This window comes from Physella acuta, unplaced genomic scaffold (genome assembly GCF_028476545.2).
Source record: "Physella acuta isolate Inbredline_101_S28 unplaced genomic scaffold, ASM2847654v3 ptg000548l, whole genome shotgun sequence".
In the NCBI taxonomy this organism is placed as follows: Eukaryota; Metazoa; Mollusca; class Gastropoda; family Physidae; genus Physella; species Physella acuta.
Window position 1 is genome coordinate 889,007 of NW_026732067.1, and position 27,255 is coordinate 916,261.

The 27,255-nt window shown below is 33.1% G+C and overlaps 2 protein-coding genes and 1 long non-coding RNA gene across 3 annotated transcripts; 1 reads left to right on the forward strand and 2 right to left on the reverse strand.

The window, feature by feature from the left end:
• Positions 1-1,948: 1,948 nt before the first annotated feature.
• Positions 1,949-19,371, reverse strand: LOC131946229 (uncharacterized). The gene is made up of 21 exons (XM_059306903.1): positions 19,307-19,371; positions 18,813-19,068; positions 18,222-18,398; positions 17,824-17,980; positions 17,331-17,486; positions 17,151-17,215; positions 16,881-16,955; positions 16,516-16,624; positions 12,443-12,669; positions 11,930-12,106; positions 11,588-11,744; positions 10,815-10,970; positions 10,014-10,078; positions 9,611-9,685; positions 9,283-9,385; positions 5,542-5,783; positions 4,930-5,086; positions 4,445-4,600; positions 3,448-3,512; positions 2,863-2,937; positions 1,949-2,180 (listed from the first exon to the last, which is right to left on the reverse strand). Exons 2-21 carry the CDS (start codon positions 19,043-19,045, stop codon positions 2,042-2,044), a joined length of 2,766 nt encoding a protein of 921 aa, XP_059162886.1. The 5' UTR covers positions 19,046-19,068; positions 19,307-19,371; the 3' UTR covers positions 1,949-2,041.
• LOC131946193 (uncharacterized) lies at positions 6,309-7,870 on the forward strand. The gene is made up of 3 exons (XR_009387672.1): positions 6,309-6,557; positions 6,851-6,965; positions 7,757-7,870. It is a non-coding gene; the product is annotated as an uncharacterized LOC131946193 (long non-coding RNA).
• A 1,404-nt stretch (positions 19,372-20,775) lies between the features above and the next one.
• Positions 20,776-26,298, reverse strand: LOC131946191 (mitochondrial amidoxime reducing component 2). The gene is made up of 8 exons (XM_059306844.1): positions 26,212-26,298; positions 25,143-25,399; positions 23,929-24,105; positions 23,555-23,711; positions 23,031-23,186; positions 22,684-22,745; positions 22,396-22,470; positions 20,776-22,049 (listed from the first exon to the last, which is right to left on the reverse strand). Exons 2-8 carry the CDS (start codon positions 25,373-25,375, stop codon positions 21,935-21,937), a joined length of 975 nt encoding a protein of 324 aa, XP_059162827.1. The 5' UTR covers positions 25,376-25,399; positions 26,212-26,298; the 3' UTR covers positions 20,776-21,934.
• Positions 26,299-27,255: the final 957 nt, after the last annotated feature.

The following is a 27,255-nucleotide window of genomic DNA, read 5'->3' on the forward strand; positions in this document are numbered from 1 at the left end:
AAAAAACTCGCTTTGATTTATAAAGTAAAATGTGCGTGATATTTATGTTCAAATATTTCGTGAAAATGTCTTAACATTTTTTATTTGTGAAACAAAGCGACGAAAATGTGTACCATTTTTTTTAGTTGTCTTATAACGCACAAGAATGCAAAGCACAGTATAACTGAGTTTCGGTTAATGTTAAGGTGACTCTAAATACATTGGATAGCACTTTGAAAGATGTTAACAAAATATGGCTTAAGTATAACATCGCTAATACATAACAGTTTTAGTATAGTGTATCTCCAATGACTACAAAAGTTATATTTATATAAAAGATGTAGATCTAATTAAAAATAGCTTATAGGGCCTACGGCTTATACTGAGCGATACTGTTACGGAAGGACAATATAGTGAATCAGGTGATTGGCCGAAAAACATTTGATTTTTTAGAAAATCACGTCTATAAGTTTTATGAAATAAATCTTAAATATAAATTTAACTAAAGCAAAAATAATGATAATATAGGTGATGGAAAAAAAGGTGTACCCACGTCAAGCTAGCCAGTAATAAAACTCAGACATATATATTTTCCCGTGCTATAGTCAGCAGTAAAAAAATCCTTTACTATGGCCGACGTTGTTACAATTTTTCAAAGTGACATCCCTTTGATTTTTAGATTAATGCCGCTATTTATAGCATTACACCAACCAGTTATTAAACACGTTGGTGGTTTGGATGGGGGTGAGGTGAGGAGGTGGAGGAGGATCCAGGTGTAAGGTCAAACATCAACACGCCTGCCCAAGCAAATTTTGATGTTTATGGCTGTGACTTTGGAATATCTAATTAAGTAAACCAGAGAAGTTGTAACAAAACACCAACAAAGAGAATTTGTTTATTACTTCCTTGTGCTCAAAATTATTTGAAAGTATGTGAAATTTTTACTTTCATGGACTGCTTTGAAAGGGCGCTATTTTTTTTTAAAGTAAAACACATTTTCGAACCTGACGGTCTATGCGGCAGGTGAAATAGAGTTCATCAGTGTATGTGAAAAGCGATAGTGTGGTCAGCACTATGCCCAGCCACCTTTACTTTCTTCAATCTGCGTTAAATACGTTATACGGGATCCGAAAGCGAGACTTTCGGGTTTAGGAGTCAAACGCTCTATTATTTGACCACCCCGCCTCTCTTTAAATTATCTATGCCATAAAAAAGTCGCATTGTTTATTAATTTTTTCGAGAGTTTGTTTTAGAACGGTTCATAAAAAATGCCACAGTAAAAATTTCAAAACCTCCGCGTTGTTTTAACCCCATCTTTAAATTTAAATAGCTCATGCGTGTCCTATAACACAATACATGTGGGAAACTTCAGATAAGTCAATTTAAATAGTCACGTCCCTTGTTCATAAATGGAGGTACATCTAATTTAAGAAAGACAATGGAATAAATCAAGGCAACAAACCATATGACAACTTAAATAATTGATGTACATTTGATCGACAGAGATTTATTTTTCCAAAAATTCTAAAATACAAAAATTCGCACTGTTACATTGCTCAACTTATTTTACTGAGAACACGAGACGCCGTTTAGTTGACGGAAACTCTTTATTACGCATGTGTAGAGAACCGTCTCTGATTACCTCTGATCACCAGTTCACGTTAAAAATAAAAAAAACTCAGCTTACACACTACACATTCAAGAGACATTGCTTTAATGATATACTGTGTGTAATACGAGGGACATAACTATAACTCACAAGATACAAACGTAACACGCACTTATTTAAACACTGCTATAAGTTGTTAAGGTTAATTATTTCTATACTATTTTATTAATTTTGTAGAGTAAACAATGTGAGCATGTACTAATCAATATTGTTATAAAAAAATCTCGTTGTAAACAAAGGGGAGACTAACTAACCAAATAGAAATTCTGGCATCAGTTAATTTTGATATTACCCTGACCAGTTCGTCAGTTTTTAAATCAGATAAATTGTGTTAAATAGCTACATCAAACATGCCAACATATGGACGAGGAGCAACAAAAGATCAATTCTCTACTAGGCTACTTCGGTACTGTGCATGCTCCTTCTGACAGCATAGACCTTATCCCCAACACGGATGGTCCCCCCTGACTCCAGCCCGCAGTAAACACCAAACAATGGCGACGTGGTGTTGATTGATGGAAACAGGCGACGTCTGATAAAAATTGGTAATTAAAATAAATTAAATGTTCTAACATTAAAAATTTCAAATTGGAAATGGTTTTTAAGTTGATTTAAAATCAGTACACACATTAACGACTAAGGAAATATGCAAATTTAGTTAAATATGTCTAGTTCAACTTCTCCACCTGGCTTTATGTTTTCAGCAGAGCAGCAGAAGCGATTTCAAGCACTGTTGTAGACAATGGCATCACAAGGACGGGTGTCATCCGGTGCGGTAACTGAGGGTGTCACCCCGCCCACTCCAACAATTTTGCATTTTCAGTTTAGTGTCACCCCTTTTCACTAATTAATTTATTATTTTAATTGGACAAAGTATTGTTTTGAAAGTAAATCCTACGGTTTTAGATTGGCTGTCATCAGGTGCAGACAAACCCGTACCAGTGTTCCTTCCACTTTTTTCTCCGGGGGGGGGGGGGGGGGGGGAAAGGGCTCTTGATATTTTCGACGGGGGGGGGGGGTGGGGTGGAACCGGGGCTGGTAAAAGTATATTTTCTATATAAATTTCGTTCGGGGAGGGCGGGAACGGTAGACTTTCTTCGGGGGGGGGGGGGGGTAACGCCCCCCCCCCCCCCTCTCGAAGAGATGCTTGGAAGAAACACTGGTCCCTACACTAGTATATGACGGAGATAGACTACCAAACAAGACTCCCTCACCTTCTCAGTGTTTTAAATGGCTCGCCATCTTCCCGTTTCTGTAGTTTCTCAGCGTCAACAGTAGTGAGAGGACACCTGGATATATTTCATTACATACATATTACATCGTCATTAATTACATTGATATCAGTTGTTTTATCATTACAGTTTAACCAAGTCGAACAGGAGGCTATTAATTTAGCCTACCGACATGGATCTGGTTTTAACTTGACAACACAGTTGCGTAAGTTTTTTTTTTTAATAGGCGGTGTGTGTAGAAATAATACTCTTTAGATGGTTAATTCCTGCCCCACCTCCCTCCCCAGCCTATACATTGTCCGCCATATAGTTTTGCACATGACAGAAGCAGGAAGACCAGGAGGGCAACTGCAGCTTGACATAAAATACTATAAAACAGTACTTGTCAACGGGGTTTTAACTTGTATTCAGTGTGGGTCACAATGACATTGGACTCTACCCTTGGTTTTAAGACATAATTTAAAGATTTTTTATGCCTGTATACTTTGTTGGTTTTAAGACATAATTTAAAGATAGTGATGCATATACACAAAGTAAATGGATGCTTGTACATAAAATAAACATCACCTTCCGCAGTGCTGCAAGACTCTCATGTAAACATAGTTACCGATCATTATTTCAGTCCAGTTATCCTGTGGACGTGTTAGAGAAATCAATTAATTAAATTGATTATATAAGTTTATTCGCATTTCAATATTTAAAAATATCATTTAACGAAGGTTGAAGTTATACAATTTACTTGAATAATGATCTATTACAGAAGTTTAGAATAGCATTTTAAACGCATACAAACAAATACTATCACCAAGTTTGCCTGTCTTTAACTCGTAAAGGGAAACAACCAAAGAAATTACGAACAAAAAACCTAGAAGAGTGACAGGTTAAAGGGAAATAAATAAGATAGACCTATGATATTTCAGATTTCAATTTCAACATTTGTGTTTCGATGCATTTCGTCATACAACCTTTCCTGTACTATAAAGTTAGGGTCAAAATGCTCTTAGGGCAGAATGTGGGACGTTTATCTTATCGCGATAGACTTGGTGGGTAAAGGGGTGGTGACTTACGAAAAAAGACCGCAGTTAAAAGTGTTTTTATCTTGGAAAGGTTATGATTACTGAATCTCTGTGGAACTAGAAAACATGATTGGGAAGGCAGGGGTAGTAGACTATGCTTGAGCGGTTTCTGGATTTTTGTGGGGGATGGGAGAAAACCGTCTGGAATTGCGTCACAAAATAAATGGCACCCCCTCCCTCGGCACATTTGATATTGACACCAGGCAACGATTTTCATTGACTGGACTAGCAGTGTTTCTTCCAGACTTTTTTCTCCGGGGGGGCACTTGAAATTTTCGGGGGGGCGGTAAACTTTCTTCGGGGGGGGCGGACACTGTTAAAAGTATATATTTTCTATATAAATTATATAAATTTCATTTCGTTCGGGGGGGCGGTAAAAATTTTTCGGGGGGGCTTCGCCCCCCCGAAGAGATGCCTGGAAGAAACTCTGTGGACTAGCATAGACCAGCTGATCGGGCCTACACTGTTTACACGATTGTCTCCCATACCTCATCCCACGGCTCCTCAATGCCCTTGATGACAATGGAGGGTCTGAAATTTCTCATGGTTATTTCCCCTTCTGGAGCTGGGCTGATCCATGTGTTGAGGTCTGCCAGAGATTCTTCTGTGGCGATCAGGTATGGGGCTCGGTTTGAGAAGGCAATCTGGCAAAAAAAAAGCATTTTCAGAAGGCAGTCTAGCAAGAAAAAGTATTGAACTTCTTTAAAAGAACCCAAAAATTAAATTAATATACATTTAAAAACAAATAATTAATTTCAAGAATATTAATTAACAGAAAAGTGAGTCATTAGAAGGAAAGAAATTTTTTTAGGAATAAATGTAGATAACTCTGTAATAGTGATTTATGCAATAAAGTGGCGCAAACTGATCTTTAAAAATAGGTTTTTTCCACGTGAACACGAATATGATGAACTTAACATATCTATGCACATTCTGATTAGGGTTGATAACAATAAGTTGTGCGACTTTTTACCTGGTCTTTAACGGTCGACTGAGCACAGCGCCCGACCCTCCTCTTCAGCCCCGGGGGCAGGACTAGCAGCTTGAGGCCCTCCATCTGTAAGACTTGACTTAACCAGGCCCCAGCCTCTGGGCCACAGTCCTGGGCTTCAAATGGCGTGGAATACAGTCTGTACATCAAGTAAAGATAATAGTACGTTGTTTTTAAATAAGGCACCTAGTTACAAGCAGTGGCGTAACTAGGTCGGGTGAAATCTGGTGCGGTAATTCTGTCACTCCGACAAAGATAGTTTTGGATATACTTATACTATATGCTGTAAGTATTTGGTTTCACCCCAGCACACAAAGGCGTCAATTGTAATTATATTGTATATTGCATTTAGCAATAAATAGTTATTTATCCAACTAAATAAATATTCTTTACTCAATAATAAGTGTCCATTACGATGTACACAATAGTGTTGCCCATTTTAGTGTACAAAATATTGTCGGCCATTTTGGTGTACAAAATAGTTAAACCATCAAAAATTATTCGGGAATTTTTTTTATCCCCTGTGATCACACCCATTGGCTTAGGACATGTAGTATTAATTCAATTGACAAAATAAACACGCCACTATCTTACCTGCATGGTACTATTTTGGCTAAGTCCACCTGATGGTTTAAAGGTACTCGTAGCTCAGGTACATTGTCGAATTCCAGGACCAGTTCCTGCTGATCTACTGAAGACTTAATCCCAGCGATCTGCGCCGTCTGGTGGGCTGTGACGTAATCGCCCGTGGCATCAACAATGAGAAAATGGCTGCAGAAGAATGAAGATTGACCAAAGAAGCATAAGTCAGCCATGTCCCATTTATTAATTTGTCTCTAAATATAAAGATTTTTTACTTCAGAAATAAAATATTTATCAATTAGAACCTGCTCTACTTTATCAAGCTAGCATCTCATTGGCTGTTTAATAGCTACAACTGTAGGTAATCCTTGCTTTATAAAGGGATTTTACCCTCTTCCTCCCCATGATCACGCATCATCACGGAAAGCAAGCCTCCACCACCCACCCCCGCTCCGAAAGTGACGTCATACCTCAGTCTACAACCCTCCCCCTCCCTTAAAATTGTAGTTTTTGTTTAATAAAACATCGATTTCTTTCTAAAACATCGACTGAGCTTCAATCAATTTCCGCTATAATTTACAAAAACTGGCTTTTAAAAAGAAAAGCCCCCCCCCCCCTCTCGATCTCCAATGAGTGCAGTTTTGTTTATTGGCAAACCATATTTAAAAAAAAAAAAACAACGAACCGCGTTCAAATATCACCATCAACACTTACCGATCACTGACATTGAATATTTTGAGACCCTCTGACGTACACTTGGCTTGGTCACATGACACGGGTCCACAAGACTTGACCGGGTAGACATTGAGGGCCGTGACCTCGCCCACTAGCTCGTACGTTTTCCTCTTCCTTCTTATCCAAACGAGAACTGTAACCGTTGCGACAGAAGCAACACATGCACACAAAAGCGGACCTCTTGGAAGTATCGGCCATCGAATCATTGTTTTATTATAACATATATGAATTATTTTTTTCTAGACACGTGTACGATAACTTGCATCAACTGAAATAAGTATTAAAACGAAAAAGTATGTTTAAATTTGACACTTTAATTTTGATTAAGTAAGTAGGCTTACTGCAGCGAGGTAGAACAATGCCTAATTCTCAGGCCTTCATTCGTCCAAAATTTTACATAAGGAAACACTTATTGAATAATATTACATTTGTAGAAGAACTAATTTAAATTTTTGTAAATGCCCCTCCGTCACTTAAAAAGTTATCAGCTGCATATTAATCACCAACCATTGCAAGATAAATGTTATGTCCTCATTTCAAGGAAACAACAATAATAAAAAAATAATACTAGGTTGAAAATATCCAGGTATTTCTCCAGTGATGTGTCGTGAATCTTTTCCCTGGACCTTGTCACCTTACAACTGGACCAAAGAAGGCTGTAGGTTGCAGACGATTGCAGACTGTGTTCAGGAGTATTATAGGTGTGTACACCTACAATATAAGCTACCCCCCCCCCCCCCCACACACACACACCTCCACACACCGCCTGTTGTTTTATTTTAATATTAAATTATTTTACTGTAGCGTTTTTCAAACTGGGTCAGGCAATCTAGGACTACCTCTAGGCAGAGGCGTATCCGGGGAGAGGGGGTGATGGTGGGGGAGAGGTGTAGCGACCAGGACCTATAACCAGCGACGTCGCTGTAGGGTGTCACCCGGTGCGGCACTTCTTGGTGTCACCCCCCCCCTCTCTACACACCACCAAAGGAAAAAAAGTGTATATATATATATATATATATATATATATATATATATATATATATATATATATAATATATATATATATATATATATATATGAGGGACTGGGTTTGTGTGTGTGAGTGTGTATGCATTGTCGAGACTTTAAACTCTAATTATTCATTAATTGAACCGGCAAAAAGCATATTTCTTCTATATTTTGCAATTTTTCATCTTGGTGTCGTCACCCACCCCCAATAAATGGTGTCACCCGGTGCGGCCCGCACCCCCCGCCTCTGCCTATAACTCATCATCGGCACCCCATAATGCAAGTTATTTGTGACATTCGTCAGTTATATTCATTCTTTTTCTCTGGGGTGCTGGCTCCAAGAAATGTTGTAATAATATGATGGATCTTGGTGTATGGAGATTTTATATTACATTACAATAAATTTCAGTTAAGTATTAATTAAATGTTCACATTCATTCAATCTCAATCGACTATTATCATGTAACCAATCAACACATTTTAGCTGAACAGGAAGAAGGGATTCAGCATCTGACCAGTACCATATGGGTCATCTGAGAGATTGACCAGAAGGTATGACTTCCCTAAACACAGAGGGACAAGATGTTGACATGACAAGTTGAAATGATTTTTTAATTCCCAATGTACACAAATAGCAGCTATAAAAATAAAATATTGAAATGTAAAAAACTTTTATTTCAGACTCATCATCAAAAACACCATCTTTCATGTTACTCACAAAATGTTTGGTAAAAATTCCAGTTATGTGAATAAAATGTTCTGGGAGCAACCTTTTAAGGAATAAGGCACATACAAGTAAAAGTGTAGAAAGTAAATTCTAAAATCTGTGTAAAAAGATATGAAACAATTACAAAACTTGAACTATTACATTCTTTATAAAAAAAAACAACCCACATCGAATTAAATTTAAAGAAGAGCAATAACAAATATGATTGGAAGGAAATGTAGAAAACAATGTTTAAACTTTTATAAAAAAAAACAACTTAAAACAAAATATAGTTACCGGAACTAAGAGAATGCAATTATATATAAATAAACAATTACATTTCTAATTGAGATCAAAAGTAGGTACAAAAAATAAACAAAAATAATTATCTATTTCATACTGAAAGTTCTTTAGTAAATTGCAAAAAGAAAACAAAAAAATATTTTAGTTTGATTAATTACAGTTTAAAATGAATTATATTTAAATTACAGTGAAAAAGTTCATAAGAGTTACATAGGATAAAAAGACATTTAAATAACTTTAAGAAGTAAATAAAGGTGAAGTAGTCTACTCTCTCTAACAACAGCATAAACAGCTCAAGCATTTCTAATAAGCTGGCAGATTACAAAAAAATGAAATAACCTGGCATTTCTCACACCCATGTTGCCAGCTAATCTTTGGGTTTCTGCCCAGTTTTTACTTCTCCCCCCTGGTAGCGATCTTTAGACCAGGTAGGGAATTAGTAATTTTCAGGTTAGCATCCCCAATTTATTAAATATTTGAATACAAACTGTCAGACTAAAAAAATAAAAGCATAATTTATTAAAATAATAAGACAACACATTTAATAAATATAACTATTGCATAAAAATTAAATGACAAAATAAACTGAATGTTCTAATGATAAAAAAATAGAAAACATTTCAGAATGCTTGAGGAAAATTGACCTAATTATTGATTGTACATATAAGTACAACTTCTCCAAAAAAATAGGCTATACACCAGTCAAAAAGAAACACAATTTTAAAAGTAGTAACAATATTTCTACCATAATTATGCTGACACTGGGTATAATGATGATAATTTTATGTTTTTTTATGGGAAACCTGACCTATCAAGGAGCAAGTGAATCATAAATTAGATAAAAAAATGGCTGTAAAATAATTTTGTAAATCTGCTATCAAGTCAAGCATTACATAACAGGCTATAGGGAGCCAACATATTGTATACCACATTATAAAACCAACATAATTATCTGTGTGTGTGGACCTCAAGGAAAGCTTCCATATTTTTTATTTTCTGACAGCGTAAACTGGATCACCAACTTTTATCGTGCTTTCAGAATCAACAGCTGCAAATACTCCAAACAGCGGAGAAGATGGATTTTCTTGAGCGAAGATCCGAAACCTAAAAAAATGATAACTATATTATAATACCATGAAATATGAAGACAAAAAAAGAAAAAAACTTAAAACTGGTTTATCAATATTGTATTCAGGAAAATGAAAATTTTTGTATAAGAAAAAAAATAGATTAGCAATATGATAATAGCATAGGCTCCACAAGTTCCACAATAAAAATAAGATAATATTAATTTAAAAAAAGCAACAATGAGTTGATCTAAATTTAAACCTTTTTAAAGTCTTCAGAGGCTGCTCATCACTTCGCCTCTCATATTTATCTGGGTCAACTGTGGTCATCACACACCTGCACAGGTAACACATCAAATTCATCAAAATATTTTTAAAATATGGAAAGATTCAAGTCCATAATGTCTAATTATATAAAGATTTAATTTAAACTATTTATTATTCAATTACAAGACTGCACATCTGCCAACAACAATTTGATTTCAGTTAACCCAAAAAAGTCAATAGATATCAGAAATATTGCAGACTTAGGGTCAGTGGTGCTTGAATCTTGATTAGGAAACTTAGATTTTCCACTCTCCTCTCAATCTCCCAGAAATTTATTTTAGATCTGAACAAAATATTGAAGAAATGTCAGCTTTTAAAATATTTATTTATAGGCTTACCTTGTGCAAGGGGCAGGCACTCTCATTTCAATTGATTCTCCAATTTTTAAAAAGCTCCAGTTATCCTGTATTTCAACAAATGTTTAATTTAGCATAGTTTATTTTTTAGACACACACGAATACAATACAGTGATTTCTGTCTTAACTAGCAATAAGGAAATTGAAACATGCATTGTAAAAAACAGAATCATTGGCCTATAGCAAGTCAGGATCAGAGACAAAAACTTGACAATACTAGCAATGATTAAGCTTGCCCTTAAACACTGAGACTGACATGTTATCAATCTGAGTAGTAATGCAGAAAATAAGGCAATAATTGTAGTTAGTTAGCTGTAGAGTAGTCTGAATTATTGGCAATTCTTGTTTCTTTAACAGCAACAAAACCTATCAATGCAATGTTTTCTAAGTGTGAACATCTAATACACAATTTCATTAGCAATTCTAAGCATAATTTAGTTGTGTAAATCTCAATGTTATTTATGGCTCTACAACCCATGGAGGTCATCATATTTTCCCATAGTAATCTGTTTGCAATTAGTGGTTACCTACAATGGATGCACATCATGTCTTCTTTATTTCATCAGTCTAATCATTTGCTGACCTGTGAGATGCTTATTGCTTTGTTTTTATCTTCTTATGATGTGATATTCCATTGAAAATGTTTTACCCACAGTGAAAATTTGGTCGGGCAATCTGTTCAAATGTCCTATTTGATCTGGTGTGTATGTGTATATTTGATCTGGTATTCTATTCAAATGTCCTACCCATTGTGTGAGTTTATTTTGTGAATAGATATTTTACCTCATCCCAGGGTTTCTTCGTGCCCTTGATGACAATATTGGGTCGAAAGTTTCTCATCGTGACCTCGCCGTCAGGTGATTTCTCAATTCGTGAGTTGAGGTCAGCTAGAGATTCTTCTGTCGCTACAAGGTAAGCACTTTGATCAGGGAATTCAACCTGTTAAAACAATGAAATAATATTTGAACAAGTATGCCTAATTGATATTAACAATTTTTATATTATTAACCTCAGCTTTTTCTTAAAATGTTTAACTGCCATAAATAAATCACAAATTTACAGCTATGTATGCTTTATTTATCCTATGAATGGATAATCTTTGCTAAAGATACTTTATTATATTTAAGATAATTGTGTTAATATATTATGTAATTGATGAATAATAATTAAAAAAACTAATATCACAACAGTTATTAATTGAGTAAAGAACAATGGCAGAATTAGCAAAAAAGTCCCCCCCAACCGATTAACAATGTTTTTGCACAGTATTACGAAGGTGCAGAGGTTTAGCAAAGTACTCAAATAATAATAAATATCGACAATTAAAGGGAAACAGAAATAGTGTGTAATTATTGAACAATAAAGAAGTTTAAAATCCAATGCACCAACATATTTTTAACACAATTTCCAGGACTAAAAATTACCAGATGTAAGCAGAAACGTTTACATCTGCAACCTTTAAAAAAATTTAAATCTAAATACAGAAATACGAATGGGGAAGGGAGGCTAAACCTTGAGTTAAACTAAATTTAAATGGTTTAATGGTGATAAAATACCTTGTCTTTGGCTAGAGTATTTTTTGCTATACTTTGCCTCTTGCTAACCCCTGGAATGAATACAACAAGCTTCAGACCCTCCTCCCCCAATACAGAACTAATCCATGAGGATGCTTCTTCTCCACAGTCCTGGGCATCTAGAGTACTAACCCAAATTCTGGAAAAAAAGAGGCCACAATTTCTTATGTTAGCCATTGTTAGATATTAAATTGTAACTATTTTGTCTTCTTGTTCCTGATAAGCAACACACGAATAATTTCTATAACAAAAATATAAGCTAAATAAATAATTACACTTTAATAAAATAAACGTACATAACCCTATAACAACATAGCAACATACCTGCACTGTATTATTTTACTTTTATCCAGCTTTGGAGATAAAGGAACTTTTAATGAAGCCATCCCATCTGCATCTAGAATCAAAACCTGGCCATCCACTGATGTTTTGATTGAGGCCATTTTAGAAATCTGACGTTGTGTGATAAAGTCACCATTTGGACGAATTATTAAAAAGTGCCTTTAAATTGGAAATAAATATGACGTTATGTTTGAAGAGGCTAGTCATTTGTAAGATATTATGATTAGATGTTATGCATAACTCAATAAGTTTATAATTTAAACTACTTTTCGGGATGAGAATCCTTAAGCAGGCAATATCTGATATAGGAAAGCTTTTTTGCCGTAAACCTGTTTATTAGTCAATACATCTTTTCATCTATAAAAAAAGGAGTTTAATTAAAGGTTAAATAATAAAGAAAAAAAATTCATAATGATCATTAATTAGTGGTCATCATGGGGTTAAACCCAATTGTCATAAACTGTATTGTTCTGGTGATGAAAATGTAAAACTGACCTGTCTTTGACACCTGACACCACTAAACCAGTGCTTGAACAAAATGCAACATCCCCCTTAATACCTGCACAGGACTTGACTGGGTAGCAATAGAGACCAGACACTTCTCCAACAAGCTCGTAGACTTTCTTTTTCTTTTTCATAGTAAAGTACACAGAGGCAGCTATTGCAGTCACAGCAGTGGCGGCTAGTGTTAAACTCGACCATTGCACCATGACTGTAGTTTGCTACAGCTAAGAAACACAAAAGAAATCATTAGATAAAATATTAGTTTATATTTTAATTAATATAAGTGTCGCTCTGTTCTTAGAATGTAAAATATATTTAAAAAATATATTAGAACTAGATTCTATGTTTGTTATACTTTTAGGTTACTATACTAGTTATTATATAAACAATGGGCTGTATAATAACTTAATTAATAACTATAGTATTTATGGATATTATAATGTTTGTAGTAAATAATAATAAATATTATTACCCCATTACTATACTATAACTATAGATTGATAGATACTATTAGTCTATTAGTATAGTATAGCAACTATACTTATAGATAGTAGGCCTGTACTAGAAAATTTTATTTTATGACTAATTAATTGTTGATTGTAGTGCATTGTGAGGTAAAGCTGACATTCTGATGATAGTATTAGTAATTAGACTATATCATATAGATCTAGATCTATCTAGATCTAGATTTCTAGTAATAATAACATAAACATAGATCTAGTAATTTTTTCATGTGGACCTACTAAACCTTGCCTAAAGTATTAATTTTATGAATTAGTATTAGTTAGATTATGAAGTATGTCTATAATCTCTATATTAAATGCAATTGCAATGGTAGGCCTATGTTGAATGTTGACTTGCTTAATATATATCAGACTGTTATGTATATTAATAGGCCAATATTAAGAAAATAATATCTTAGAAAACACAATTTATTTATTTATCGTATAAAATTAATAGGTATAAATTAGACATCAAATCTGGCAGAGCTGTAGAAAATACTTTTTTTGATATAGTATATAGTAAAGCAAAGGCCTATTATAAATATCGAACAAATGGCCAGTTAAGTAAGTGAGCTTAACAGTCGGTTACATAGACTATGTATAAGACTAGTATAGGACAATACTAATTATTACTGATAAACTTAGTACAGTAGCTAAGATCTGTAGATTCTAAATCTAGATTCTAGTTCTAATACTTTACCTGCGTATTATTAATTTAATTAGGCTTAGGTAAGTATTATTTTAGTATAATAGCCTCACTGCTTTGAATAATCAAATAAAAAACTAATACCTAGATTTAGTTAGATTAGTAGTTAATGAATGGGCTAATAAATTAGTTTATCATTGGTTTGAAGTCTATTCGAAGCTAACATTATAAAAAAAACTTTGGCCTAGAATCTAGACTCTAGATCTATATTCTATTTGTTTTTCGTGTATCTAGACATGCGTCGGATTCTACGACAGTCTACGTTAATAGAAAAAAAACGCACATCATTAAAACAAACCAAAATATTTTTAAATATAGGCCTAGGCCTTATCTATCTTAATCTATATATAAAAAACAAAGTTGGCCCCAGGTTATGCGCCGTTAATAAGACCAAACTTACTTATTTACCCCTGGTTATAAGTAAAGTTACCTTTTCGAACTTGCCGTGCCACCTTTCCAATCATCGTCAAAGTGATTAAAAAAAGCCACCCACTATTAAAATCAATTTTTTTTTCTTATTTTAATTAAGATAGCATTTTAAGGCTAAAATATTTTTAAAAGACTTTATTAATATTTAAAACAACGAATTTTTTTTCTTAATAGCTAGCTTACTATAATAATTAATAGATATAGATCTGTACAGCATTATTAACTGTTTTCTTGCTACAGTGGTTTTGCCAAAACATCAATCTTTATTTAATAATGAAAATTATATATGTTAGGAAATATAATTAATTAGACCTGAAGTTTTTAGGCGGTCTGACTTTTTATGAGTAGGCCTAGGCCTATATGTGTAGTGTAGACAAAAAGGTTAAAATAGGTAAATTTTGATACATAAATTATTAATTAGTGATAGATTTGTCTCATATCCCGAATTATGCTTTTAGCCTCAGTCATTATTTTTAGGATATTAATAATATCAAAATATAAGAATCCTCCCACCCCCCTCACTTTTTTGACGATTTTTACTCCACCTGCCCTCTGTACAGAGTTTCTTCCAGGCATATCTTCGGGGGGGGGGGGGGGGGGAAGGGGGCTCAAAGAAAGTCTACGAGATAGAATTTATATAATAAACATATACTTTTACTAGTGTCCGCCCCCTCCCCCGGAAAATGTAGACCGCCCCCCGAAAATATTAAGTGCGCACCCCCCTCCGGAGAAAAGTCTCGAAGAAACTGCCTCTGTCACACATCGTCACAAAAAGCCAGACCCCCCCCCCCCCTAAAATGACGTCACCTCTCAGCATACACCCCCCCCCCCACCTCAAAATTGCATTTGAATTTTTTTAACATCAGTTTTTTCCCCCTAAACTATCGACTAAGCTCTGTAAACAAAGGGATTTTAATCAATTTCTATTACTATTTATTAAAATGGTTTTATAAAACGTGAAATAACGGCTAAAATTCAGTTTCTTACATTACTTTTTTAAAATGCAAAAGTGTGACTATCGGAACCCCTCTCCATCATCACAAAATCACCGACGCCCCATCCCCCCTACGAGTGTGACGTCATTTATGGACGATCCGTTGTCCATAGTTGAATGAAACAATTCTAAGTCATGCTAAAGTTGTGTATGAGCTATACTAGTAGCATCACGGGGGTGGGGGTGATGTTACGGACCGCACAGGGTGGCACCATTTGATATGGGGGTGACACCAAATTATCTATTATTTTGGTAAATCATACATTTAGTCTTTAATGGAGGGGTGATACCATGGTTTGTTCGACCTTGTGAAGCCACTAGTGTATATCATGCATAACTTTTGTACAGATTTTAAAATCTTACTGTGATGATTTTTTTTGGACTGAGTGCTGTGTGAATCACCATCCAGTAATTGTGTCATTCATCTACAACTTCTAGATAAATAACACAATTCTTAAATGGTTTTACAAAAGAACTGTATTTAACTTTATTCAAGTTTTAGACACTCTCTAGTTACACAACAAAACCACATTTTATAGCAATCTTATTAGCTGTTACTCTTTTTTTAAGACCAGCTTTAAAAAAAATTATGCAAACTATATTAAACATTTATTTTACAGAAGTAATTTACAATGTTAAATTTAAATTAAAAAAAAACACCATTATAATTCATTATATTTTAAATACATATAGCTTTTCTTGTGCAATAAATTAATAAAAAATAATCTTTAAAGCTATTAATTGAACTATTTTTACTTTTGGGACATCATTCTGTGGAGCATAAAGTCTGTTTAGGTATCATAGGGACAGATAGTATATTATTATCATTTTATTGGGTAAATTGTTACATATACTGCCTTTGATTTAAATTATTATTATTCTACAAAATTTCTTATAGGTGGATTGATTGTATGAAAAAATTGTCACAACTGGTTTCAACATTATTTATAAAATCTATAAATATGTTGCATTAAAAGTGTTTCTAAACAAGATTAATAAATTTTAACTGTTTAGAAAAATTAAGAATAGATCTAGGAGAATTTTTTTTTAATATGACTCAACAAAAAGTTGTAAAGAACTTCCTATTTGGATAATATTCAGTGCATTTTTTAAAAGGCTAGGATTATCCTTGCAAAAACGTACCATGAATAAATCAAAATTAAACATATAAAATATAATTGCAAGAAAAAAGCAACTGATTAAATACAACAAAGTATGGCTAGATAATAAATATATAAACTTAAAATATATTAAATAAATATTTTACAAAGTGCATTTTTCATAAAAACTTTAAGCAAAATAACTTGTAATCAATCAAACAATTTTTGTTACATATCCTAAATAACAAGATTATATTAAACAGAAAATTTTACTTTTATAACACAAGAAAACATTATCAATAAATATTGACTAAACCTAATACATTTTATTTCCTCACAGCATACACTGGATCACCAATTTTTATAGAGTTCTCAGTATCTACAGCTGCAAAAATGCCAAAAAGTGGAGCTGTAGAGCTGACTTCAGTGACGATCCTAAATCTTAGGGGAAAAAATAAACACATTCAAATACGAGTAACATAAACAAAATAAGAGATTTGTTTATAATTATATAAGAGTATTTACTATTTACATATTAAATATTTGAAAATAATTCAAACTTTATATTTGAAAGTATGTTCTTAAAGATTAAATTTTAAATCTTTAGAAATACATGTTAAAATATTATTTCAACACACCTAAAACAAAAGAGTTCATAAACATTGAACAAATATAGTAAGAAGAATGAAATACAAACTTTCTCAAAGTTTTGAGTGGCTCCCCATCTTCTCTTCTCTCACTTTTATTGGGATCTACAGTTGTTAGTAGACATCTGGACAAGGCATAAAATACATTTTTTTGAAATAGGAAATACAAAAATTTATGACAAAGTCAAACACATTAAATATAAATTACCTATTAAGCAAACAATTACATATCATTGATTTTGGTTTGAACCAGTCAACTTAAATGCTTAACTCTGCAAAAAAGAAAAGATTACTAAAATTATACAAAAACATTTTATTACCTGTCACAAGGGGCAAGTACTCTCATTTCAACAGATCCTCCAATTTTCAAATGGCTCCAGTTATCCTAAAAATAGTTATTTAATACATTTTTACTGATTTAGGAGTTGCACACTAAAATAAAATAAAAATGCTTTTTTTTATGCCACAAAAAATGCTGAATTACTCAGTTAATTTTTTACCTCATCCCAAGGTTTCTTTGCACCTTTTATAATAATAGTAGGTCGAAAGTTACTCATAGTAATCTTCCCATTAGGTGATTTCTCTATTCTTGAGTTTAGGTCTGCTAGAGATTCTTCTGTTGCTAAGTGATAAGGACTTTTATCTGGAAATGCAATCTGTTGTAAAACAATAACATAAGAGACACAATAAAATAAACCAGCTTTAGTACCTCCCATACTCTGTCAGTTAAAGAGCTTATAATTGAAAAGCTATAATTAAGTTATGTGTATGCCTTTCATTTCAATTATATTGTAGATTAAGCTTTTATATTTATAATGAAGTTAGCACAGGATTGAAATATTTTCCCTTCCGCAACGAGACTAAAGAACATGATATAACTGAATATGAATCAGATGAATAAGATTCTTGTATATTCATGCAATTTAAAAAAGAATTGGAATAGATTGCCTTTTAAATATATTATGTCTTTATTGAAATGATTGATCAAAATACCTGGTCTTTGGCTAATGAATTTTTTGCTACACTTTGTCTCTTGCTGACCCCTGGAATGAATACAACAAGCTTCAGACCCTCCTCCCCCAACACAGAACTAATCCATGAGGATGCTTCTTCTCCACAGTCCTGTGCATCTAGGGTACTTTGAAAAATTCTGGAGAAAAGCAACAGAAGTCACACTTTAAAATAACAGTCTCATTTTTCTGAAATGACACTATTGTAAGTAACTAAAATGTTAGTAACATCACCATTTTACAGTATTTATTTCAAAATCTTTTCATGAGATGATGCACATTTTTAATTAACAGTTGCTGTGTCAGAGAAATTCCTAAAAAAAACATTTTTCTGATGGGCTTAAGAGAATTTTAAAAAAAACAAATCTTTTTGGCATTTACCTACAGAGAATTATTTTACTTTCATCCAGCTTTGGAGATAAGGGAACTTTTAATGAAGCCATACCATCTGCATCTAGAATCAAATCCTGGCCATCCACTGATGTTTTGATTGAGGCCATTTTAGAAATCTGACGTTGTGTAATAAAGTCACCATTGGAGCGGACTATTAAAAAGTGCCTATACATAATAAATAAAATAAAAATATATCCTGGTTTTAGTGTAGCAATACCCACCTATGTTAATATAAATGTAATGTAAACATTAGTTGAACAGTGTTAAATATTTCAGATTTTAGAAATATTTTCAGAAAAGATTAGGAGGAGCCTAAATACATCAGTCAATGATGTATCATTTTATTTTATAAACAGATTAATGCATCAGCAGTATTTTGTTCCACATCAATATAATGAAAATTACATCTAAAATCTAATGAGCTATTCACCAACATTTTTGGTTAAAATATAAAAAATGTGCATTGTTCCTTTAAAAAAATTTTCAATTCAGCTTAAAGCTTTAAGTGACAACATTGGGACACCATCCAAAGGATGATTGACCACTAGAGGGCTACATGGATGAAAATGTAAAACTGACCTGTCTTTGACACCTGACACCACTAAACCAGTGCTTGAACAAAATGCAACATCCCCCTTAATACCTGCGCAGGACTTGACTGGGTAACAATAGAGACCAGACACTTCTCCAACAAGCTCGTAGACTTTCTTTTTCTTTTTCATAGTAAAGTACACAGAGGCAGCTATTGCAGTCACAGCAGTGGCGGCTAGTGTTAAATACCGGCTGTTTGTAAAACTTGACCATTGCACCATGACTGTAGTTCAATATCTGTAAACTGAATAGAGTAAAAATTCAAATTTAAATTGTGTATTGTTTAGACCCTATAGGTCTATGTGCATGACATATAGACCTAAGGCCTACAACTGATATTAAACACAGAAACAAAAACAGTAATAATTTAACAGGCACTAATAGCCAATGGGCTAAATAATACCATTTAGATCTATATTTGTTTAATACTATAATATAATAATAGGCAGTTATCGCTTAGGGTTTCTCTTTAAATACTTTACCCCAAACCTGTTAATATTTAGAGTTAGAAGTCTACAATGACTTGACTATTTGTTCATTAGCCTGTTGTGATAAGAACTTTAGACCATGAAAAACTTTGGCCCATTACACGTTTTTAAAAATTAGAAACTCAGGAGGGGGGGGGGGGGGGGGGGGTGCGTTTAAAATTGACGTAACACACGATAAAAAAAAAGAGGTGGAGTGGTATGATGTTAGTGTCAATGCTCGTAAGGAAACGCGAATCAGCATACATCTACAGATTCTACATGTGCTTTAAAAAATTTTTTAGTGTCGAATTTCTAGGTAGAAATAATGTAATTTTTTTATGGTGATCAGAGAGGTGATACGTTATGACGTCAAGTTAAATTATAAGAAGGAAGGAGGCTGGCTTTTCTTAGTGATATGCGGTGATAGAGGAGTGGTGGTAATCTACTTGACGTCGTTGATCGAAGACATTCCCCCCTCCCATAAGGGCGACTACTCTTTAGTAGGCATATACGTTTTAACAGCTCTCTCGAGTTCTCTGTCCTGGGCAATGGCACAGGTAGAATTTAGATATGGGGGTTCTCAAATCTCTCCTCCTATGGCCTATGTGTTTATATATATATATATATATATATATATATATATATATATATATATATATATATATATTAACATTTGAGAACGGAAAATGTGGTTATATGAAATCATCAATTTTGAAACTAAAAGTTTTGCAAGTGACAAGAGAGAGCCGCCAATAGCCACAACTAAACATGGGACAGCTGAGAATGGAGCTGACTCCATGTTTGAGCCATCTTGATAATATCTGACTGTTCTTGTCATCAAGGACTTTTATGACTTGCTACTTTCCCCACCAAACTTAGTGATTGGTCAGCAATGTCTGAAGATTTGCATAACATGAACCCTAACCGACCCCCATTTGGGGGGAAAAGTGGGTTCAGTAGTTAGGTATCATGGATTACTTTTAAACTTTGCTGTACTACTTTCGTGCTTTTGTTTTGCACTAAGTAGGGACCTAGTGGTTGAGTGGTAGGTCATTTGATTGCTATCCCGAAAGTCTCGATTTCGGATCCTTGCTCAGACTTGGGTCTACAGGATGTCCATGAGTCCAATGAACTATGATAGGTACCTAACTCACGTTAGGGAAAGTAAAGGCCTTTGGGCATAGTGCTGACCGCATCACCCCCTTATATGCCATGATCAAGAAACAAAAGACCACTACTTCATCGCCCCTAAAAATTGTTAGGTCTGAAATGGGAACTTGATTAAGTAATTAGGCCTCAGAGATTTCATTGAACAGTTCTCTACAAATTCTCTCCAGGCTAATTAATTAAGTTCTCTCCAAGTTACAAAGACATATTTTAGTACCACAAAAACAAAACCAACTCACAGGTTTCTCAATATTCAGCAGTCACATTAAGTTAACTTTCAAAATCATGCCAACAACATCATTTGAATATAATTGTACTGATTAATTTTTATTTTTCAAAATGTAAAATATACACACAAAAAACCCACTTCAGTTAAACAGATGTAATGCCTGCTAATGCTATAAAATATGCAACAATATTTATTTTATAACAGTAATTTCAAAACTTTCCTGTAATATATGAGCATTTCTCTAAAGAATAAGGCACATATACGTGTTTATGCAGATGTTAATTAAAAATGTAACAATATGTATAAAAAAAATTATCAAATACTGTTGGATAATGAAAAAAGTAGAAACCATAACTAGCCTTTTTTGTACAAAAACAAATGCTTGTTTACAAATAACAGCAGAAAGGATGACTGGAAGAGATTCAGTGACAGAATTTTTTCCCTCAATAACTGTTTGATAAACACACTTAAGTTGGAATAATCACAGATTTAAAAAAAAAATTACCGGGATAGAGTAAACAATACAACCAACTTATGGTAGAAAACAAAATGTAAATTATTATTTTCTCTGATCACATTTATGGGAAGTCCTTTGGCAAGCTGAGAACTACAGGCATTATACACATCTTTGAGATTCTTAATTAATCGCTTTGAATAAACTTAAGTACATGCAAAATTTGGAACTTTTTTTTTAGATTGAATAGAAATGAAAAACAAAATGGCTTTACCACAATTTAACAAACATATATAAAGTAAGTTGGCTACTCAAAAAAAGATATAGATTACCTTCAATTTTAATAGACTTGTTTGGTTTTTTAAAAAAAACCTACAAGTATCAAATGATTATTACAAATATATAATAAATGATTAGAAAAATTAAAAATAAATTGAACCATCACAAAAAATAGACGTCTTTACATCTGAGAAATGGTTGCAAAAATCAAATAACTCATTTGAAGAATAAGGACTAGAATAAAAACCTGAATATATCTTCCATGAAAATAGTTAAATAGAATATGATTGCCAGAAGTCAACTGAATAAATATAAAGACAACAATAGCTTTTTAAGAGTACAAATGTAAGACATCAAAAAGCATACAAATTCAAATTAGAAAGAAATGTTTCACAAAATTTGGTTGTCACATAAAATTTCCGGTGTTTTAAAAATTATAATAAAATTAAGGAAAATAATTTATTACATAAGAAAAAATTAATCATCAGCACATATTGACTTTGAAGAAAACATACTAATTCCTCACAGCATAAACTGGGTCACCAACTTTAATAGAGTTCTCCATATCAACAGCGGCAAAAATCCCAAACAGAGGCGCTGTAGAACTTACTTCACTGAAGATTCTAAAACTGTACAAGAGAAATTAAAACGCTTAAATTTTATAATACTTGGTTTAATAATTTAAAATTAACAATACTCCTTAGCAGGAAATAAATTGCAAATATGTACATTTTATAATTAAAACAGATTTTAAAAGTTTTTAAGTTTAATTTACATAAAATAATTAAACTCTGTGCTTGATATTTTATAATTAATGTCATTTATAAAATAAATTACATACTCTTATGACATTATCATAACAATTGTAATATACAATTATAATGAATTTTACCCTTTAACAACACCATATCAATGTAAGTTCCATATTAAAAATAAAAATAGTTAAACAAAACTGTAAAAGTATCAAATTCACACCTTCTCAAAGTCTTGAGTGGCTCCCCATCTTCTCTTCTCTCATTTTTATTTGGATCAACAGTAGTTAGTATACACCTGTTACAGTACACATTGAATTGATTGAAATAAATCAGTTGGTCACTAAATCAAGCTAATTAAATACATGTTTTCAATTAAATGATATTTGTTTAAACCATTCAGTATAACGTTTCACTCAAAAAAAAAGGCGAAAAGATTTTCAGAATTTTAAGTTTTTTTTCAAAAAAGAGCTCAGATTTTACCAACTGTTCCAGTTTTAAATTTTAATACCTGTCACAAGGGGCAAGTACTCTCATCTCAGATTCTCCAATTTTCAAATAGCTCCAGTTATCCTGAAAATTATTTTTAACCTTGTTTCACTACTTAATTATTGTTCAGTGTAATTAATACAAATTGTATGTAAATTATAATACAAATACTTTTTACAATACTGAAAGATGTAGAAGATATAGATATTTGAGATATACGAATACAAGTTTTTAGAGCAAGGGAAAACATTTTTAAAATAACAAGATCACTCAAATAGTTAATGATATTCAAGTAGGACAATAATTTACATTTAATAAACATCCCCACATAGAAAAAGCTGATAATTAGTTGTATTTTACTTATACTACCTCATCCCAAGCTTCCTTGGTTCCTTTAATGAGAATATTGGGCCTGAAGTTATTCACAGTTATCTCCCCACTTGATGATTTCTCTATTCTTGAGTTAAGGTCTGCTAGTGATTCTTCTGTTGCTAAATGGTAAGGACTTTCATCAGGAAATGCGACCTGTTATAAAATAACATTAAAGAAAACATAAAATAAGCAGAACATTGTAGAATACTCATGTCGCAAATGAAAAGGTCCAACTTATCAATCTTACATTGTAAAATTAAAATAAATGATATTCAGTTTAGTAATTTATAATCTGTATTCTATTACAATACGTGGTAGTATGGGATTCTGTGTAGTCTACAAAAAAAAAAAAAAACCTTTTGAGATTAAAACTGAGCATTAGACATTATAAAATAATGATACAATTTTTAGTATTTTACTTGTATAATTATTATTATTTGAATTAGACATGGATGCTATGAGTATAAATAATTAGTTAAAGTGAAACTTTAAATGAATTAAATCTTGTTTGAGCAAAATACCTTGTCTTTGGCTAATGCATTTTTTGTTGAGCTTTGCCTCTTGCTGAGCCCTGGAATAAATACAACAAGCTTCAGACCCTCCTCCCCCAACACAGAACTAATCCATGAGGATGCTTCTTCTCCACAGTCCTGGGCATCTAAAGTACTTTTCCAAATTCTGGTAGTAAAAATATAAATAAACAACATTTTAAATGCACAGATGGAATGTTACATTTGATGGTCTTAAATATTTTCGCCAAACAAGTTTTTAGTTTGAGTAACTTTTTAAAAAAAAAATTTAATTTTTAAAATGTGCACATATCTATGTGTAAAAATTTTTAAAAGGAAGTTTACGGTATGGCTATAAAAAATTGAATTGATGTTTTTGTTTATACCTGCAGTGGATTATTTTACTTTCATCCAGCTTTGGAGATAAAGAAACTTTTAATGAAGCCATCCCATCTGCATCTAGAATCAAATCCTGGCCATCCACTGATGTTTTGATTGAGGCCATTTTAGCAATCTGACGTTGTGTAATAAAGTCACCATTTGGACGAACTATTAAAAAGTGCCTTTAAATTGGAAATAAATATGACTTTATGTTTGAAGAGGCTAGTCATTTCAAAGATATTAAGCTTAGATGTTATGCATGCACAAGAATAGAGCTAAAGCGTTGGGCTAAAGATAAACTCCGGAAAAACCAAGCTAATGAAAATAAAAACCAAAAGTGCTCTCAAGACCTTTGCGAATGGAGCAGAGCTAGAAGAGGTCGAAGACTTTAAGTACCTCGGCAGCTATATATTAGCAAATGGCAGCATGGAGAAAGAAATTGCCACCAGAATAGCAATGGCAGCACAAGCTTTCAACAGACTCGCTAAGATCTGGAAATCATCCTCACTGCAGCAGAGAACTAAAATAAGGATCTTTAAGTCAAATGTACGTTCTGTACTCCTCTATGCTGCAGAGTCATGGAAACTAAACAAGAAAGGAGAGAGCCGACTCAGAGGCTTTGAAAGAAGATCCCTCCAACGCATCCTCAGGATAAAGTGGGACGACAAAGTCCCGAACAAGGAAATATGGCGAAGGACAGGATTAAATGACATTGTCTCAGAAGTTCGAACGAGGAGATAGAGATGGCTGGGCCATGTCCTAAGCATGAGCAAAAAAAAGACTCCCCAACATGGCGCTGAAGTGGAACCCACCCGGAAAGAGAAATAGAGGAAGACCACTGGGAACATGGAGGAGGGAGATGGAAGAAGAAGTACAGGCTACTGGCAAAACCTGGCATGAACTAAAGTGGCTCGCCCAGGACAGGGTGGAATGGCGGAGATTTGTTGCTGCCCTATACTCCACAGGGAGTGATGAGGATTAAGTAAGTAAGTAAGTAAGTTATGCATAACTCAATAATAGTTTATAATTTAAACTACTGTTTGGGATGAGAAACCTTAAGCATAAGACAATATCTGATACAAGAAAGCTTTTTTGCCGTAAACCTGTTTATTGGTCAATATATCTGTTCATCTATCAAAAAGGAGTTAAGTTAAATACTGAGAAAAAATTCATAATGATCATTTATTAGTTGTCATCATGGGGATAAAAAGAAACTGACCTGTCTTTGACACCTGACACCACTAAACCAGTGCTTGAACAAAATGCAACATCCCCCTTAATACCTGCACAGGACTTGATTGGGTAGCAATAGAGACCAGACACTTCTCCAACAAGCTCATAGACTTTCTTTTTCTTTTTCATAGTAAAGTACACAGACGCAGCTATTGCAGTCACAGCAGTGGCGGCTAGTGTTAAATACCGGCTGTTAGTAAAACTTGACCATTGCACCATGACTGTAGTTTGCTAGGACAAAATCTGTGGAATATATTTTAATTTACATTTAATAACTTATTAATATTAGTATTAGACTAATTTATTTAACTTTTAGAGCCTAAGTAATATAATTTAAAAAGAAAATCTGTAGGCCTAACTTTATTAAACGAAAACTAAATTAATGTTAGGCCTGTATTATTTGCTTTAAATTACTTGTAGTATGCACAATACCCACAACTGTGGCACAACAAAATAGTAAATGGGGACGATTTTAGATACCTATGTCCGATTAATAGATTCTTCCATAAAATAGGTGTTGGGTTGTTGGTAGTATTGTAATCTCGACTAATTTTATCATGGTAGGACCGACTAGGCCTAGGGTTTGGGTAAGGGACAGGTTTAGCATTGACATAAGCCAGCAATGTATATATTTTGTTAACTACCAGTAACCTCACCCTTTTTTAAAGATTCTATTATCGGACACTCAACTGGTATAATATAAAAATCCCCCCCCCCCAAAAAAAACAGTGGATCTAGAATCTAGACTAAAACAGATTTAGTTTAGTATTAAAAATCTAGAATTTATTGCTTGTTGATTTTGTTGTAGAATAAGATAGATAGGCTTGCTGACTGTCTTTCATGATATCACTCAGTGAGTGATGAGTGATGTGATCTCATTGACACTTCTGTCACTAGTGACTAAAAAAACACTGACTAGATCTAGAAGATCTAGATCTAGATCTAGTGAGTGAGTGACTAGTGACAGTAAAAATCAAAGTAAGACTGTTTATTTAATATTTAGCCTATACTTTAGGCCTATACTAAAATACTTTTGATATATTGTCCTAGTCAACCTCATTAACTATTTCCAGGGATTAAGTATATAGATTTAGAGATCTATTCTAATTCTAGAGTCTATAAGCTAGTGAGTGAGCGATAGTAAATAAAATATCATGTTGACATGTAGCCTACCACTGGCATATAAAAATGCGAATTAAAAATTTAGTAAATATAAAGAAGTAAAATTATTAAATCGCCTTTCCAAGTAAGAAAATTAAAACGATTGTATAATTTAATCTATAATTATAATTGTATACAATAAAACGTTAACATTTTCATTTATTATATTTATATTTGCCGAATGATGATTAAATGAATCAAACGAACAAATGATCTAGCTTAGTTTACCAGATCTATGCCCTAATATCAACACCCTCACCCCAATTTTAAAAACTACACTATCATAGGACCTACTAGTACTACAAAAATTATGACTTATGTAATGATATTTTGTAGATTTGTAGGTATAATACACAAAGGTCGCCTTTTGTGAAGGCACATGAACTGGAAGAATGGGGGTGAGGGTGAGGAGGGTCGAGCCCATGTACAGCAAATAGGTTAAACTGTTAAAAATATTGTCCTTCCTAACAAAATATTAATACTTTGCACCAGATTCTGATAGATAACTCTCAAGGGCTCATCCATAAAAGTTTAAACTTTAAAGCTTTTAGACCTGTTTTACTTCCTTAAGTTACACTTCATTACAAAACGCTCATGAAATGGTGTCCTTACCCCCCCCCCCCCCCATCTCTATAAATAAACATAGTGTTAATTAGAATTAACTTGTTCTTCACAATATTAATCCAAAAATGCCTTACCTTCTTACTAAACCAACGAGAACTTTTACACAGTCCAGTAGCTATGTTTGAAAAAAAAAACAACTTTTCACTAGTTGTATATTTTAAAAGTTTTTGAGTCTTGTCGCTGGGTCCGATTGACCTTTTCACCCGTGTAATCAAATATTAAACCAGCGAAAAAAATACCCAAGTAAGAAAATTAAAACGATTGTATAATTTAATCTATAATTATAATTGTACACAATAAAACGTTAACATTTT

Bases quoted from the DNA above. Each gene is read 5' to 3' on its own strand.
- LOC131946229 (XM_059306903.1), bottom strand. From the start codon at position 19,045: ATGGTGCAATGGTCAAGTTTTACAAACAGCCGGTATTTAACACTAGCC. The intron at 17,216-17,330 runs GTAAAAAATTAA...AACTATTTTTAG, and splicing joins CAAAGAAACCTTGGGATGAG to GATAACTGGAGCCATTTGAA. The intron at 3,513-4,444 runs GTATGGGAGACA...ACACGTCCACAG, and splicing joins TTGAGGAGCCGTGGGATGAG to GATAACTGGACTGAAATAAT.
- LOC131946191 (XM_059306844.1), bottom strand. From the start codon at position 25,375: ATGGTGCAATGGTCAAGTTTTACTAACAGCCGGTATTTAACACTAGCC. The intron at 24,106-25,142 runs GTCAGTTTCTTT...TCCAATTTAAAG, and splicing joins GTGTCAGGTGTCAAAGACAG to GCACTTTTTAATAGTTCGTC. The intron at 22,746-23,030 runs GTAGTATAAGTA...AATAATTTTCAG, and splicing joins CCAAGGAAGCTTGGGATGAG to GATAACTGGAGCTATTTGAA.